The sequence below is a fragment of the Drosophila kikkawai genome, chromosome 2L, assembly GCF_030179895.1.
Source record: "Drosophila kikkawai strain 14028-0561.14 chromosome 2L, DkikHiC1v2, whole genome shotgun sequence".
NCBI lineage: Eukaryota > Metazoa > Arthropoda > Insecta > Diptera > Drosophilidae > Drosophila > Drosophila kikkawai.
In genome coordinates this window covers 12,060,316-12,076,730 of record NC_091728.1, presented here as the reverse complement: position 1 = coordinate 12,076,730, position 16,415 = coordinate 12,060,316, and the positions used below count along the sequence as shown (strand labels likewise).

Here is a 16,415-nt window from a genome sequence, read left to right as displayed (position 1 = left end):
CATTTTGCAATGTCTTAATGGCATCAGTGAAGTTTCTTGACTTTAACCAAGAACTGAATACTTTCCGTTCTTGTTAAAAACTGGATCTGTAATCTAATTACAATCTTACAATGAAAACGATGAGTCACTGATTCATTGAAAAAGTACGAACTAGGTTATGGAACTAAGCCACAAAAATAGAATTCTCGTTACCTAATTCTCTGTGTCATTGAACCTGATAAACTTTTCGGTGAAGCTTTTAAAGCATAATCTTTAGAAGTGAAATATTATTAGGAAGTGGATGGAAATAAATCCAAGTTAATTGATTAAGCTTACTTTAGAGAAGTATGATTAATCCCAGGAGCTACTCATATCGCTTGTGTTTAAGAAACAGATAAATAACTTAATTTCAAATTAGTTGGGGTAGTACCTATAATGCCATGACTATAAAACGGAATGTGAAAACATATGCAAAGCTGTTCCCACAAAAACTCAACTTTTCGATAATTAGTCATTTACCGACCCCAAGGTTCCTACATGTATTCCAAATGTATCTGCTCAATACCTACAAAGTCAGTGTGGCTAAAGAGTTCGTTCAGAGCAACGTTTTAAATTGCTAAATTAAATGTACATCATTTGAATAGAATATAATTAGATATTATGCAGAATAATACCAAAAACTTAATTTATGCATGTATGTACATTGCTTTTTTTATTATTTGTTAGCATTCCCCTATTTACATAGTTTCCAGTGCCGGCAACAATTTTATTAAAATCACTTTAGCTTATTATGTACATTTCTTTTATTTCGATTTTCGTTAGATGTTGTCTTGTTATATGTTTATACAATTCCAAAGTTCTCTGAATGCATCCCGTATAATGTGATGGCATCAATAGAGTATTTCAACAAATTCCATATTTATGCTATTCAATCCATATATGTAGTAACAAAATCTTTGTTTATTAGCCTAACTAAACCAATTCAACGTTAAGGAACCAGAAGATTAAAACTTACTATAGAAATACTAGACATAAATAAATGCATGCGAGTGTGTGTGGGTGTGTGTATGTTGGAATAAAATGCAATGCTGGTGATACTTTTAGACTCCTATAGAAGTGAGGGTGCTAATGAGGCGATGTTCATGTAGGTGACCTTATATTAGACCCACTGAATGCGGGGACCAGACCACACTGAAGGCCCTGTTGAACATCCTCTTCAGCTTGTGCAGTCCGAAGAGCAGCATCCAATAGCACATGATGAGCAGAAAGATGCCCACAAAGGTCACCAGACAACGCTTGGGCTGGTTCCAGTCCAGGATGGGATACACATAGGGATTGCCAAATCTGCAGGAAATTAGGTAACCGATCAGTAAGAAACTAAGCCGAATGCGGGTGGTACCAGTACTCACTCGTCTGTGCCCCCGCAGAAGTGATAGATGATGGTGAAGACAAAGAAGAAGATGGCCAGGCTCATGCTGTAAACCATGTGAAGGACCCTCAGCGGAAACGCCACTACCAGGAAGTCGATCAGCATCATCACAGTGTTCAGTCCATGGGTAATGATGCTAATAGCTGGGAAGCGCACGGGTTTATCTGTGAAATTGCGAAACCATTTTAATTTGATCAATTTAAGGATCACAACTACGACTCTACTCACTCATCTTGCCGTGGAGAAACACCCAGTAGACCGTCGATATAATCAGAGCCAGCGATAGGGTCATATTATACAGCCACCAGTATATCTTCAGGCCTCTCGAGGTATCCGCCTTGTTGCCGGATTCCTGCACCAGGCTCCGGGTGTTTCTCAGATCAAAGTGCCAGCAGGTGACTTGCACCGCGGAGATCAGCATTGTGATCGTGCACAGGCCGTATCCCCAGTTGGTCATGTAGATGAAGAACTTGCCATCGCAGAACTGGACGATCATGCACATGATATATACTCCCAGAAAGAACAGGGCCCAGATCCATCGATAGAGCAGGTACATTGTATTGGTCTCATCCTTTTGCCACTGTTTGAAAAAGTTGTAAAATTAGATGGGTTACATTTTGAGGAGAAAGATTTTGTACTAAGAAACTTTGTTATCTAATTTCCACAATTAAATGTAACCTTTAAATATGTTGTAATTTTTAGAGCCCAACTAATAATGCGTTGCAATTATATTATTAAGTTGTAAACTTACATTGTTGATGGACAGATTATAGAGTGTAATATGGAAATTCCCCTTAGTCCTTATCGCGGTCAATTGTCTAACCCTTTTACGGTGATCTGTTGTAGGCTTATGCAATATATTAATTAAAATATTCCACACCTTTGCCCGTTCAAATTAACAAAAACAAGCCATAAATGATTATGGCATCTCCTATCACGACTTTCTGCTTATCACCCTCAATGACGTAGTCAGAATCGGGCCCGTCTAGCTAGTCACACTTGTCCTTCGAATCAAAGTCTCTGTTTACGCGTGGCTAATACTAATTAAATTAGTTTGATTTGTACTTAATTTTTGCGGAAATGGATTCATTTGTCGATGGTTGATAGATTACACTCTCCGCCATGGATATTTATGGACACCGTCTGATAAGGTCTGGCCAGTACATTTATGGTGGTGTGCTCCAAAACTATATTGCTATCTGGTTCCTGGTTTGTTTTGATTAGCCTTCTATAGGCAAAAAGTGTGTAATTCTTTTATGGCAGAATTCCCAGAACTTTTGCGTCGCGTCTGGGGTTAACTTTTAGGGGCTCATCGGTTCGGGTGTTTTTCAAATGACTCACTAAATGTTTATTTTGATAAGCTAACAAATAATTCTTTTTATTTTGATTGCCTAATATATGTAGCTGGCACACTCATTATGAAACGTAAAAAATAACCGATTGCTCTGTGCAAAGTGCGGACTAACTTAGATATTCTTATCAAAGTCTGTATCTAGATAGAGCAAGATTAGCGACTTTTATCCAGCCAACGCTTTATATGTACATAGAACTGTGGTTTAAATTTTGTTGTGTGATTTTAATATTTTGTGTGTCTGGCACAATACTGGTTCGATCAATATTTATAAAAGTTGTTTGTTTGTACAGCTTTCATTCATAAACATTCTCATGAATACAAATATGGGTAACCGTTCTGACGTTGCCATAGTTATGTACTCCACACTTGAATGATCTAACGAATCTATGGGGCCACAGCTTTTAGTTAAGCTACGCTAATTAAATTCGAATGAATAAACATAGCTTGCGAGTATGTATGCTCCAACATTTCTTACTCTCCCTGTGAAGCCACTCTAATTAGAACTTTTATGCATTCCTTCTTTAATTTTATGTTCTACGAAGAATATTCCATTAAGCCCAGCTGCTGTGACCCCTGTGGGTTTATTGTAGATTTTTTATAACGTTTCTATAAAGATGAAGTTTATAGGGCATTATGACATTAATTTGTTAGTTCATATTATAATTCATTTCAGGTCACTGTTTATTTCTGACACTAATTACTACATGACATTTATAAAAATGTTCTATTCTATATTATATAATATTTTTATTTTTAATTCACAATCTACTTTAACTTTGCCTTCTTTACTGATGTTATTCTTATCAAAAAAATATTTTTATATTGCACTTATCTAGTTGTCTCCCAGATAGTTCGGGTGTATGTACATACGTCACTTCGAATTCGCGGAATTTTTGTAAGAATTTGGGGGCCAACCTTCCCATTTTTAGGGGTTGTACCAAAAGGCTGTTATATGTACATATATTTGTTTGTGTTTCGGAAACACGTGCCTCGCTTTTAGCTGCAATGATGTCACACTAACGGTTACAACTCCTCAACGGGGACTTACAGTGTCTTAGTTTATTTTTGCTACTGCTGTTTTAACTGCTCGTACGATGCACCTGAGCTATTACAGCACCGATAAGGTTGCAGTATTTAGACTGTAATTAGGGGGAACTCTCCTCACCTGCGATCTGTAGAACAGATGAACGCGATTGTATGAGAAGCCGAAGTTCGCCCGCTGCAGTTCCTTGTTGAAGCATTTGCAGAAGTCGTCGAAAAGTTGCATGGTTTCATATATTTCTTTAATTTTATTTTATTTACTTTTTTTTCTACACTTTTATCGCGGACAGGAATTTATTTAGGGGAATTGCGAGGAGGGGAGACTTCCGACCTGAGTCGCTAGTGACCGGCAACTGGCGTCGAATACCTTTTTCGTGTGACTTTGCCAGTGCTTTTGAGTTATGTTTACGGCGCGCACGAGCACCAAAAGAGAGAGGTATAGAGAGAGAGAGAGAGTGGAGAAAGAGGTGGGAGAAGGAGTGCAGAAGGAGGAAGAGGAGTGGGTTCCCCGATCTTGAAATGGGGCTTTTGGATTTTCGGAGTCTGGAGGCGCGCGCACTCGATCACTCCCAGCGGCAAACTGACTGATAGTTAGTTCGATTCGCAACGCGATCGGAACTCGGTGATCACTCGGCGCACGATCACTTTGCACATCGGATGCCTAACGGGAAATGGGAAAACTGACCAGTGCCGTATCACGCTTTATAGCTCCATCCATACATAGCTTTATAGCGACATCGCCGCTAAATTCAATTAAATATGTGGAGCAGCCGCCCGCCAAAAGAGTGTCGGATGGCAAAAGCCGCCCTCTCGCTGGTGGGAACCGTTTTACCCAAGATAATATTGTATCAGTGATCACTATTGACAGCTGGGGATCGCCGCGACGCACACACATTTGTCACGATTGACCAGCACTGAACTTGAAGCCATAGAGGTCGCCCAATTAAGATCGCCATTAACCAGTACCACCCAAAAAATGCGAGAGTCCCAATTGCCTGGCAGCACTTGACGATCGAAATTCCCGCTGACCTATATTGTCCACTAATGGCGCAAACATACCCGTCTGGCGATAAGCAAACGGGGTTCAAGTTCCGCCTTATCTAATCCCCAGAGAAAGCTTTTACACACAGTTTAAGAATCGGTAATTGGGTTTTGATTAAATATCGCATCAGATAAAAATTATTATTGACTAAAGTTCAGTTTCACTGAGATTTATAAAAAGTCTTTATTTTGTATTCAAATGTAGAATGCAAAATGTTACGTTTTAGAATAACAATAAAAGTTTAATATAAATACTAAAATGTTTAAGGAATTATATCTCAAAACAACAAGTAAAATAGATTTCGAATCATTTGTTAAAGGGTTTTATTCAAATTTTTAATTTTTTGATTTTAATGCAAGTACATTTTTTGGAAAATCCTATTCTCTTGAATTTTTTCAAATTGTCAAAACAATTTTTATTTGTTTTTTTTTTTATTGCCAAGCAAGTGGATTTCATGGAAAATGCTATGGTAAAAGGGCGTTGCGTTGACGCGATAATAGTATTTTGGAGTACCATATGTTATCGCTGAGCCCTTCCTAAGAAATATTTTGAATTAGTTTTGCTTTTTTAATTATATTCTGTTTCAACGAAATAAAATGTTTGAATTAATGAAAATTTGATAAGCGTTATTTCCAGACTTATTTCATTACTCAGAAGCTTTTAAAGCAACAATTATTAAACTGGTTATTCATAGAACTTATATACTCGAGTAGCTATATACCAAATATCGTCAGGGGAATAAATCCAGCGTATTTATCTGATACCCCTTTCGGATAGGCAAAGAGCATACATCTCTCGCTGTCTCGCTGGAATATTTGCGCAATTGAAATTGAAATTGAAGCGTTTATTAAACGCCCAGCATCGATTACATATCGACATTCCGGCTAATTTGCATATCATTCCCGACATCGAATACGGAGCCCCTCGCTCGCAACCCGGTCATAACTCATCGGAAGGGTTACGGGTTCGTTACCCCAATATCTGACCTTGCCATTGGACGGACGGGAATCACAGATCGAAAGTGTTGTCGGCACTTGTTGTAAAGATAGCCGAGAAGCCAAATTGAAATTGGTTCTTTATTGCATAAATAAATTATAATTGAGTACCGATTTCAAGAAAAACATTTCAAGTTGACACTTTGCATGATTTCTTCTTGTGTGGGAAACGAGAAGTTAAATTGACCGACCGATTGCTGTGATTTGGAAGGAATATTCCAAAGTGTAGTCTGATTACATGAAATGGAAACCAGAGATTAGTTGTTTATAAATAAGTGGAAATTTTTCAATCATAAGTAGCTCAATTGGAAGCCGAGTAACTTTCCCTGAAATTCAATCTGCATCGAGTAAACAATGGAAATTATGAGAGCCTACATACCTTCAGAATAAAGAGAGCTCAAAGAAATTAAAACCGATAAGTAAACTGGTTTGACTTTAATATATTAAATTTAAGAAACACCCTGTATTTTCCAAAAGCTCTATGAAAGTTCTTAAACATTTTTGCTCCCTTTGTCAATATTCTCAGGTAATCTATAATTCATTACACTGGTTAACACACTCGGTATACTATCACGACATTCCTACATTTTTCTATTATTTATTTTCTCTATACTAATTTCATAAACATAGTATCAACTTTCGATTCAAGAAAAAAACTTTTTTTTAATCTAAGATAATGTTTCAGAAACCAATAAGCTAGAGTATTCAAAGGGCTTCACTATATGGCCGATTGGGTACTTCTTTTTTTTTTTTTTTTTGGCGAACTCTTATCGCGTCTGGGTCTGGTGGGAACAAGTCTGACAGCACTTGGTTTGTCACAGAGGAAAAACCGCCGACACTTCAGGAACACGAGGGTTTATCAATAGGTTTATGACCGAACTTGCATATGCGAAAATTCCCAAAAATGTTTAAAAATTCACAGTCATCGATTGGTGGAGCTGCTCCGCCCAATTGGGATATTAATGAGTTGGGAAAATTCCCAGCCATAGGTCGGTGTAAGGGTTCAATTTGGTTTACGCATCTGGCCGAGCTTGTCCACATCCGCGTCCGAGCTCCTGGCCTTATCGGAGGCGTACGAATTAGACATTAACGGCGCTCGTTCGGGTGATAAAGACCCAGATAGCCGGAGCGGCTCCTATCACACTCCACGATTACCCCGATTCTGGCCGAAACGATTTGCGGAAAAAATGGCCCTCGACTCAGAGTATTCGACACCTGCGACACATTGTTCCGCCAGTCTGCGATCTACCGGCAAGGCAGTCACCTGCTCTGGACTCTTTTGGCCCTCTTAGTCCAGCGAAACCGACGACGCGTCCACCCAGCCTCCAGTATGCGCGACAAGAGTCAGGAGCCCTGCTGCCTACCACTGAAGGAGGAGTTCCAGCGCTCCAAGTTCTCGCTGCATCACGATGATCCTGGTGCCTTCTGCCGCTCGCAGTGGCAGAAGGGGGACCGCAACCTGATCTGGCTCCTGTACCGTTGGATCCTTGCGGCGTTCTTCGCTGGCGGAGTCATTGGCAGCATGGTGGACTCCTTTAACGGTGGGCGCTGGTTCATATATCTGACTGATTGGGGCTTCTCGCTGTGCTTCTACTGCTGCACCTATGGCGCTGTGGTGGCCACGATTTACTTCATCAGACCCTCCTATTTCGGTGAGTAATGGTTTGGCGGCATTCGTTCGTTTATAAAGTAATAATGGAAATATAATATGACTTCCGATGGATTATACTATTTTCCAGCTCCTGGAAGCCGGGCCTTAAAGATTTACTGGATATCCCACTATACTACTGTGGTGCTTGCCATGTTGATTACCTTGGTTTTCTGGGCTGCCCTCTATCCGTGTAAGTTGAAGTTGTTAGCCAGCCAGAACAACAGTTTAATTATAAATAATAAACAAACATCTTGATAGCAATGCCTGAAATGGGGGCTGAGCTTTACAACTTGTGGGCTCATGCCTTTAACTCGATTTGCATGATCTTTGACTGCTTCATGGTGGCCTTTCCAACCCGGATCATGCACTTTGTGTATCCATTTATTGCTGGCATCACCTATGGCGTGTTCTCCTTGATATACTTTTGGTCCGGTGGAGTTGATCCGTAAGTAAAGAGCTAAAATAAGTCAAAGAGTTTATTACCAGCATTCTGAAAAATCCACAGAATGGGTAATCGATTCATCTACTTCATCTTGGACTGGGAGCGGCCGGGCCTGGCCATTGGAACTGTTTGTGGATGTGTGGTGCTGGTCAGTTGCTTCTGCGTGCTGGTATTTGGTTTCTACAGATTGCGCATCTCGATGCACGAATGCTGCAGCAAAAAACCTGAGGAAATTCCAGCAACGACAGCTCCACCTCCCATAGAGCCAAGGCAAATTGCTTAAAAATTCTAGCTTCAATGGGAGTTTTACCAAAGCAATAGGATGGGTATTTGATTTCCTCGTGGAATTCTAAAGATAGTCCTGCCGGCAGTGCATTAATTATCCTAGCTTTTACAATCTCTGCTAGAGAAGGTAATGGCCTTTATTTTAAACCTGATCAAAAATATTTATTAAAAAAATAAATTACTCCAATAAACCAAAAACCATAATGTTTTTTTTTTTTAATAAATCTAAAAGTCAATTAAGATATTAGTTTTGCAAATTATTCAAATTATATTCAAATATTCAAATTATATAAAACAAGAAAAATACTTATGAAATGTTTTTTATGAATGATTCTGTCTGGTATTGAATTCGTGAGATAGTAGCTAACTTGTGAGTTGGTTTCATGTCAATCAACTAAGGTGTATATGTACCGACATCAGCATTGGGCCTATGCTTGTACATAAACTTATCGCCTACATATTGGTCATTCGGCCGGTATCAATGGCAATAACAAGTCCTTTGTAATATTTCATATCCGTACACAATTCAGACAGGTTGATAGTGGCTATACAAGTGTTAGTATTAAGCTAATTATCCCTATCTTGGAAATTTTACTTACTACTACTTACTTATGACAGTCACATTCTGATTTGTTGAAAAAAAACATGCTTCGATTTAAGTTTATAAATATTATTAGACAGACAGCCTTAGCTGTTTTTTTAGTGGTAGAACAGTGAGATTGAAATCATTGCAGGTAAAGCAATTAGTAATTGCTATGTCACTAGAGCAAAATCATACGATACTTGAGGATTATCAGAAGTTATTTACTAGTTTACGGCATATGCATATATGTATGTACATATGGAAACCCCGAAAAATGTGCTTCTAAATTCCAATAACTGCTAACGCGGCTGCGCCAGAAAGGAGATTAATGGTCCTCGTCTCGAAGTTCGATTTCGTTGACCGCTCCGACCCACCTTGTCCACGTAGGGGGTCTTATCGGGGGCGTGCTCCGCTGCCGAATCAGACATAAATGGTGCTCACTGGGATGATAAGGATCGTGATATCGCACCATTCAAGCCGAAACAATGTGCGGGAAAATTTACCCCCTATTAAGAGTATTGAACACCTGGGGAACCGCTGTCAGTCTGCATTCTACCGGCGAAGTAGTAACTTGCTTTCAAAGGACCTCCAATCCCAGCGAATCCAGGGAAACATTTAGTTGACATGGCTGATAAGAGCCAGGAATCCTGCTGTCAACCCTTGAAGGAGGAGTTCCAGCGTTCAAAATTCTCGCTCTATCATGAGGATCCAGGAGTTTTCTGTCGCTCGCAATGGCAGAAAGGAGACCGTAATTTAATATGGGTTTTGTACCGATGGTTTCTGGCCGCTTTCTTTGCCGCTGGAGTTATCGGGAGCATGATGCAGGACTTTAACGGCGGCCGTTGGTTCATTTTCCTTACCGACTGGGGATTTACACTGTGCTTATTTACCTGTACGTTTGGGGCTGTAATCGCAACTATTTACTACATGAACCCCGCCTATTTTGGTGAGTAAAAATTGCTGTATAAAGTCCATTACTTACGGCAGGGAAGTATTTAAGAATTAGGAAACGAGACAGATAAACTGTTGCAATAATAATATAATTTAAAACTTATTATAGAATTTGTTGCTATATCGTTAACTAATATGAGAACTCTGATACTTTTAGAACCTGGCAGTCGATCCCTAAAGATTTACTGGATCTCCCACTATACAACATCTGTTTTGTCAATGCTGATTACCCTGGTCTTTTGGGCCGCTCTATCATCTAGTAAGTGGAGGCCTTTGGTTGTGCTCTTGAACCCACTAAGTACATGACAAATCTACCCTTAGCCCAGCCAGAAATTGCAGGTGAACTGTACAACCTGTGGTGCCATGCCTTCAACTCGATATGCATGGTCTTCGACTGCTTTATAGTGGCCTATCCCGCCCGCCTCCTGCACGGTATCTATCCCCTTTCTGTTGTGCTTATCTTCTTGGTGCACTCTTTGATCTACTATTGGGCTGGCGGCACTGACATGTAAGCGGTGGCTAATTCAAATGATTTCAAACTGTTCTACAGGACTTACTATATTATTACTCCAACAGGGACGGCAATCGATTCATTTACTACGCCCTGGACTGGGCACGTCCTGGGCTCGCTATTGGTATTGTCTGCGCCAGCCTGGCTCTGATCTGCTGCTTTTCCCTGTTGGCCTTTGGCATCTACCGATTGCGTATCTCGATGTATAAATGTTGCGGAAAAGGTCAAACACTTTCCACCGGAGCTGCCCACAACGAATCATCTCTAGCTGTTTGATTAAAGTTGTATAATTTTTAATCGGCTTTAAAGTTTTAGTATACAGCATAGCTATAGTTAGGCCATTTTCTGGACCACCGCGAACTGTAGCGATTGGATTTGGTTGGACCACTTCTCCAGGGCATTGTAGCGCGAGGCGCTGCTGTTGATCTTGTCTAGCTGGAGCACTTGGTTCACCTGGTCGATGCGTCCCTTGATAGTGCTGCAAATGAAATAAATATTAGTTGAATACTCAGCGTGTTCAAATGTTTTCTTACTCATCCAGGATGCAGGAGACCAGCAGACTCTCGACCTCCGCTGGCTCGATGTTCAGCGCATTGGCAATGAAGGGTATAGCGATGTTCTTGTATGGCCTTATCAGTTTAATGAGCACCTGAGTGCGAATGTTGCGCAAGAGGTCCTCGATGTGCTCCCGAATGAACTGATCGGCCATTATGTTGCTGCGGTGCTGACGCAGGATGGTCTCGAACTCATTGATGTCGTTGTTTTGATAGGAGTTGACGAGATTGGTCATGGCCAGGATCTCGGGGTCGTTCTTGTACGGCTTGGCCTCCTGGGAGTCGAACGGATTGATGCCGGATTTCATCAGCCTTAAAATGAAATGCGATTACTTAATCTCACAAACTATTCAAGTTAATTTTCAACTCACATGTTGGCCAAAACCAAGTACTTCAAGCAGGTGGTTCTCCGGGGGGACCCGCTCTCATCGTAGTTCTTGAACGCCTCAAAGAAGTCGGTGTGCGCCTTCTCGAACTCGCCCTCGCGGAGATGCATTTTTCCGCCACACTCACGGATCACGCCCATGATCAGGGGATGCGGAATGGCCGACTTGATGTGGAGGGACTGCTCGTAGAGAGCCTTGAGCTTCTTGTTGTTCTTCTGCACCGTGTACATCTGGATTTCAAGGGCATAGATCTCCAGCAGCTGGGTGCCCTTCTTCAGGTCGTCCTCGCCATCGTCCGTCTGGCAGCTCTGGTGCAGCTGTTTGAGTATCTTCTGCAGCTTGGTAAAGTCGCTGCGGTCAAAGTAGAGCTTGCCCAGCTTGGTGTTGGTCTTGAACCAAAGCCGGTCGTTTTTGGCATCGCGCAGGGCGTCCAGCGTGGTCTCGTAGAAGTTCTGAAGCAGGGCCATCTGGAATTCAAGTTATTCAGTTAGTAAGCTGCCTTCTGGTTGGTTGATTCTTAGTACTTACATTCTTTGAGGTGGATATATAGTCCAGGATCGAATTGATGCTCTTTTCCGAGTGGTTTCTGGTCACAGCGCTTTTAATATAAGTCAGTAGCTGCTTATAACGCACCATCATCTCATCGTAGTTGCACTTTGTAGAGATTATGTTATACATACTCGTTGAGGACTTTGTTTGCACTATCTTACCAGCCTAAAGTTGATTTTAATCATTTGTTTCAGCGCCTTGAAGCCCCATTCTCCCTTCTCGCCGTTCTCCAGGTCGAGCACCTTCTGGAAACTGGCCAAGGCAGCCTTGGGTTCCTCCTCCTTCAGGGCCTTGCTATTGTAGTACTGGTTCTCCAGGTCCACGTCCGGCTCCGAATTGCTGTCCTCTGAGTACTCCTATAAATGCAACAATTTGAGACACCAGAAGCCGGCATCCATTGGGGGTTTCCCCACGCTTTTCCTACCAGTCCATAATCCTCGTCGTCGTCGCACATGAAATCGTCATCATTGTCCGACATTTTGAAGTTTCGGATCAGTTAAATATGCCCGACAATCAAATAAAATTAATATAATTTTGTTTTTGCAAAAAACAAAGCAGGGAAAAGTGCGACCGTTTGGTTGTTTAGTTTGAAAGTCAATAGCCGGCCAAAAATTCAGAAGATTCTTGGATTCCCTCGTTTGGTCTCACTAAAACAAACTACAACGCTGCCAGACTTCGCAAATAAAATAGTGCGATTCATGTTTTTAAGTTCCATACTTAATTCACTACTTTAAAAATCTGTGTTTGCGGTAGTGTTTAATATCCAATTATCATATTTTCGTAGTAAAGCGTCGGGAAACCTTTAAATACTAATTATTTAAAACACAATGCATCAGCCAGTGTTGCCAGTCTGAGCCAGGAACATCGCATCAGTGCTGACATAATTTCTTGAAAAAATATAGATTTAAAAAAATTAACTGTTAAATTATTATAAAAGTTATTTAATTTAGTAAGAAAAGTTATACCAAAATTTGAAAAAGATATTTTCAAAAATCTAGAATTTAAGCCCTTGCTTTTCAGCTATTAATAAGCTAAGTTGGCAACACTTCCTTGGATATCCTAACAACAAAATGAGGTAAACAACTGGCATATTCGTTTAATCCTCAAAATACTCAACTTAATGGCTCACAGACACCACCTGACAAAGCGACTCCTGCACATCTTTCCTCGTTCCAGTTTCGCCAAGAGAACACATCCTTCCGCGGACCGCAATTCCCAGCCGATTTCCGAGGCTCTTCTGGCGCAAGTTGACCGGGAATCAAAGAACTTGCAGTTGCTGGAGATTGCCTCCGGATCGGGACAACATGCGGGATTCTTGGCACCGCTGCTGCCCAACATCACCTTCCAGCCGACGGAGTACGAGAGGCAGCAGTTGGACTCCATTGCCGCCTACGCAAAGGATTGCCCCACCGGCAACATAAGAGCACCCTTTTGTGTGGACATTACTCAGGACCCCAGAGACTGGGAAGTGCCCCCGACACCAGGCAGCTTCGATTACATGTTTAACTCCAACATGATGCACATCAGTCCTTGGTCCTGTTCGCTGGGACTCTTTAGGGCTGCCGGGCAGCTACTAAAGAAGGGTGGCAGGATGTTCACCTATGGACCCTACGCCCAGGACGGCGTCCTCGTGCCGCAGAGCAACGTTGACTTCGACAGGAGCCTACGGAGCAGAGACGCCTCCTGGGGCGTTCGCGACATCAAGGATCTTAAGGCGGTGGCTCTGGAAAACGGTCTGGAGCTGGAGAAGCTGGTGGAGATGCCCTCCAACAACAAGTTTCTGACCTGGCTTAAGCTGTAAAATAGTGCACTAGATTAAGGCAATTGATCGATTACCCTCTTAGATAACGCCAATGGAGTAGTTAACGTCGTTTATTTCGCGACAATAAAGTTTATTGGGGGCCAGCTCATCAAACTAGGCCAAGTGGACAGTGCGAGGTGAGGCGAGTGTGCAGGGATTGACCCTGAAATCGCGGTTGATAGTCGGTCTGATTGATTGCCGGGCGCTATATAAGGGTGTATCGGGTGGCCCCTTCAGCACAAGCGATCTATCATCGAAGACTCGGACATGGAACGGACCATTCTTCAGCTGCTTCTCATCGGGATCCTCCTGGCGAACCTGAGCCTGGCGGCCACCGTGAGGCGACCACGCCTGGATGGCCGCATTGTGGGTGGCCAGGAGACCAATATAAAGGCCATTCCCTACCAGGTTTCCCTGCAGCGGAGCTATCACTTCTGTGGCGGTTCTCTGATCGCCCAGGGTTGGGTTCTCACCGCCGCCCACTGCACTGAAGGGTCCGCCATACTGCTGTCCAAGGTCCGAATCGGCTCTTCGCGCACTGCCGACGGCGGAGTGCTGGTGGGGATCAAGCGAGTCCATCGGCACCCCAAGTTCGATGCCTACACCATAGATTTTGACTTCTCGCTCCTTGAACTGGAGGATTACAATGCGCAGAATGTGACACAGGCCTTTGTGGGACTGCCCGACCAGGATGCGGACATTGCAGATGGCACTCCTGTACTCGTTTCCGGTTGGGGAAACACGCAAAGCGCCCAGGAGTCCACGGCTGTCCTCCGAGCCGTAACCGTGCCGAAAGTAAGCCAGAGTCAGTGCACGGAGGCCTACGGAAGCTTTGGCAGTATCACGGATCGCATGATCTGTGCCGGATTGCCCGAGGGCGGCAAGGACGCCTGCCAAGGTGACTCTGGAGGTCCTCTGGCTGCCGACGGCATTCTTTGGGGAGTCGTCTCCTGGGGCTACGGATGCGCCAGGCCCAGCTATCCGGGCGTCTACTCCCGAGTGGCTTCGGTGCGCAACTGGATTAGTTCAACAAGTGGTATTTAAATAAATAATAAACTCTATTTTCAACTTTAAGCTTGGTTTATTGTATTTCAATTTCGATTCAGCCTCAGTAACCATTAGAACCCATAGGTATACATATATGCCCAAGGTAGCAATAATTCCAAAAATATTACAAGTTAGAGGTGATATTTGGCCTTATATTTCATCTGTATTTAAAAGCCTGCTTTAAATAGCCAAATTTTATGACTTTTGAGACCAATTTAATCAAAGAACTTGTGGGTCTTGCCTGGGAGGCAGCTGCTCCTCTGTCGGTCCATTCAGCATCATATCCAACGGAAGCAATTGACCCAGAAAAACCTTAAGGCCAAATATTGACACAGTCTACAGAGAGCAGAAGCAGGACTGACCACATCATATCCATAACTGCAGACAGAGACGAATAGCAAATTTACTTAATGATTGGCCCAAAGGCAAATAAAAGTTCACAGGAACACGAACAGGAGAAGCAAAGTTGTCATAGGTAAAGTGAATTGATTGGGGGTAGACTGCCATAAGTTTCCATTTCAAGTGCCACCCAGTTGCCCGATGGTTTTCATCCTTGATTGCTGTGACGCTTTTTGCCTGGAGTCTTTCGTTTTGGTCTTCGCAGACACTTTCCAGGACGCACTAATTGTTGATTAAATGCTGCAAATTGCTGCGAGTGTTCCTATTCTTGCTTGTGTTTCTGCCGGCTTTTCCTGTTGACGTTTTAGGTTACCTTTCACCATCTACGGTTGTCAAGGCGGTTAGCACGGCGACCACAGGTGCTGGAGGGGATCGAGGCGGGGTGCAAATGGTCCGGCAGGTGTGTCGGTGTGCGAACACCGTCGTGTCCTTTGGGTCATTGCAATTTTGCACGTGAACTGGTTAACAGCAAGGAGCCAAACACGAAAAAAGAACTCAAGACATGAACTGCAAATTGAACGGTTATGTCGAGATGGGTTACAAGGCAAACATTCTGTGTGTTGGCGTTTTCCACATTCGAATGAACTCAAGTGGCTTTGGGTAGAGCATACTTTCAGGAGTAGTTAGCTGCTGTTTTTTTATATACCCTTGGAATGGGTAATATAATTCTAGTTAGGCGTTTGAAAACCAGGAAAGATGACGCCTTAAGTAAATGTATTCATACGTCATCATCATTGTTACATTGAATTTTGATTCGACTCTATTAGTAAATTATTAATATATAAATAAATAACTCCAATATACAGCTTAGTTACCAAATAACTATTTTATTAAGAAACTGTTCCCTGCTTCCTTGCTTGCACTTATTTATATTTTTATACCCTTGCAGGGTATTATAATTTCAGTCAGATGTTTGCAACGCAGTGAAGGAGTCGTTTCCGACCCTATAAACCATATATATTCTTGATCAGCATCAACAGGGGAATCATTCTAGATATGCCAGGAAGAAATCGATTTTTGTCCATTTTTGCAAAATTTTATAAGGGGTTACATCATTAAAATTTTTGATTTTGATAAAAAATTGAATTTTCAAAATTTTTAAATGAAGTATGCAGATTTATTAACTGTAGAAAATCTTGCACAGAACAGTTTTCCGATTTAAAATTAATGCTCTTTTGGCCGAGTTATGATAATTTTAAATTTAAAAATGTATAAAATAAATCAAGAAGTTTTTTAATATAAAAAATCAGATTTTATAATACAAAATAATATTTTTCTAAGTCAAGGAATCATTTCCGACCCCATAAACCATATATATTCTAGATCAGCATAAACATGCGAATCTTTCTAGACATGTCCGGAAGAAATCGATTTTTTGGCCATTTTTGCGAAATTTGATAAGGGGTTACATCATTA

General features: G+C 41.9%; 6 protein-coding genes across 7 annotated transcripts; 4 read left to right on the top strand and 2 right to left on the bottom strand.

Moving 5' to 3' along the window:
* Positions 1 to 660: 660 nt before the first annotated feature.
* Positions 661 to 4,465, bottom strand: rost (rolling stone). Its single transcript, XM_017178175.3, has 4 exons — positions 3,928 to 4,465; positions 1,637 to 1,988; positions 1,389 to 1,572; positions 661 to 1,323 (listed from the first exon to the last, which is right to left on the bottom strand). The coding sequence occupies exons 1-4, from the start codon at positions 4,027 to 4,029 to the stop codon at positions 1,134 to 1,136; spliced, it is 828 nt and encodes a 275-aa protein (XP_017033664.1). The 5' UTR covers positions 4,030 to 4,465; the 3' UTR covers positions 661 to 1,133.
* Positions 4,466 to 7,063: 2,598 nt separating this feature from the next.
* LOC108082712 (protein rolling stone) lies at positions 7,064 to 8,416 on the top strand. Its single transcript, XM_017178220.3, has 4 exons — positions 7,064 to 7,492; positions 7,580 to 7,681; positions 7,750 to 7,936; positions 7,997 to 8,416. Exons 1-4 carry the CDS (start codon positions 7,171 to 7,173, stop codon positions 8,214 to 8,216), a joined length of 831 nt encoding a protein of 276 aa, XP_017033709.1. The 5' UTR covers positions 7,064 to 7,170; the 3' UTR covers positions 8,217 to 8,416.
* Positions 8,417 to 9,252: 836 nt separating this feature from the next.
* LOC108082887 (protein rolling stone) lies at positions 9,253 to 10,539 on the top strand. The gene is made up of 4 exons (XM_017178469.3): positions 9,253 to 9,747; positions 9,910 to 10,011; positions 10,074 to 10,260; positions 10,329 to 10,539. The coding sequence occupies exons 1-4, from the start codon at positions 9,426 to 9,428 to the stop codon at positions 10,537 to 10,539; spliced, it is 822 nt and encodes a 273-aa protein (XP_017033958.1). The 5' UTR covers positions 9,253 to 9,425.
* On the bottom strand, positions 10,533 to 12,331 carry alien (COP9 signalosome complex subunit 2 alien). The gene is made up of 6 exons (XM_017178468.3): positions 12,177 to 12,331; positions 11,914 to 12,108; positions 11,732 to 11,857; positions 11,189 to 11,670; positions 10,797 to 11,129; positions 10,533 to 10,741 (listed from the first exon to the last, which is right to left on the bottom strand). The coding sequence occupies exons 1-6, from the start codon at positions 12,228 to 12,230 to the stop codon at positions 10,597 to 10,599; spliced, it is 1,335 nt and encodes a 444-aa protein (XP_017033957.1). The 5' UTR covers positions 12,231 to 12,331; the 3' UTR covers positions 10,533 to 10,596.
* Positions 12,332 to 12,761: 430 nt separating this feature from the next.
* Positions 12,762 to 13,670, top strand: LOC108082843 (UPF0585 protein CG18661). 2 transcript variants are annotated; one of them, XM_017178411.3, is made up of 2 exons: positions 12,762 to 12,827; positions 12,929 to 13,670. In XM_017178411.3, exons 1-2 carry the CDS (start codon positions 12,823 to 12,825, stop codon positions 13,551 to 13,553), a joined length of 630 nt encoding a protein of 209 aa, XP_017033900.1. In that variant the 5' UTR covers positions 12,762 to 12,822; the 3' UTR covers positions 13,554 to 13,670. The 2 variants fall into 2 exon arrangements, with proteins under 2 accessions (XP_017033900.1, XP_017033899.1); XM_017178410.3 differs by having other exon boundaries at positions 12,767 to 12,827; positions 12,884 to 13,670.
* Positions 13,671 to 13,757: 87 nt separating this feature from the next.
* On the top strand, positions 13,758 to 14,627 carry Try29F (Trypsin 29F). The gene has a single exon (XM_017178409.2). It carries the CDS (start codon positions 13,821 to 13,823, stop codon positions 14,595 to 14,597), a length of 777 nt encoding a protein of 258 aa, XP_017033898.1. The 5' UTR covers positions 13,758 to 13,820; the 3' UTR covers positions 14,598 to 14,627.
* Positions 14,628 to 16,415: the final 1,788 nt, after the last annotated feature.

Bases quoted from the DNA above. Each gene is read 5' to 3' on its own strand.
- rost (XM_017178175.3), bottom strand. From the start codon at position 4,029: ATGCAACTTTTCGACGACTTCTGCAAATGCTTCAACAAGGAACTGCAG. The intron at 1,989-3,927 runs GTGAGGAGAGTT...TTTTTCAAACAG, and splicing joins ATCTGTTCTACAGATCGCAG to TGGCAAAAGGATGAGACCAA. The intron at 1,324-1,388 runs GTGAGTACTGGT...AATTTCCTGCAG, and splicing joins TTCTGCGGGGGCACAGACGA to ATTTGGCAATCCCTATGTGT.
- LOC108082712 (XM_017178220.3), top strand. From the start codon at position 7,171: ATGCGCGACAAGAGTCAGGAGCCCTGCTGCCTACCACTGAAGGAGGAG. The intron at 7,493-7,579 runs GTGAGTAATGGT...ACTATTTTCCAG, and splicing joins CATCAGACCCTCCTATTTCG to CTCCTGGAAGCCGGGCCTTA. The intron at 7,937-7,996 runs GTAAGTAAAGAG...AAAAATCCACAG, and splicing joins TGGTCCGGTGGAGTTGATCC to AATGGGTAATCGATTCATCT.
- LOC108082887 (XM_017178469.3), top strand. From the start codon at position 9,426: ATGGCTGATAAGAGCCAGGAATCCTGCTGTCAACCCTTGAAGGAGGAG. The intron at 9,748-9,909 runs GTGAGTAAAAAT...TGATACTTTTAG, and splicing joins CATGAACCCCGCCTATTTTG to AACCTGGCAGTCGATCCCTA. The intron at 10,012-10,073 runs GTAAGTGGAGGC...ATCTACCCTTAG, and splicing joins TTGGGCCGCTCTATCATCTA to CCCAGCCAGAAATTGCAGGT.
- alien (XM_017178468.3), bottom strand. From the start codon at position 12,230: ATGTCGGACAATGATGACGATTTCATGTGCGACGACGACGAGGATTAT. The intron at 11,858-11,913 runs GTAAGATAGTGC...ATCTCTACAAAG, and splicing joins TTAAAATCAACTTTAGGCTG to TGCAACTACGATGAGATGAT. The intron at 10,742-10,796 runs GTAAGAAAACAT...TTTCATTTGCAG, and splicing joins GTCTCCTGCATCCTGGATGA to CACTATCAAGGGACGCATCG.
- Try29F (XM_017178409.2), top strand. From the start codon at position 13,821: ATGGAACGGACCATTCTTCAGCTGCTTCTCATCGGGATCCTCCTGGCG.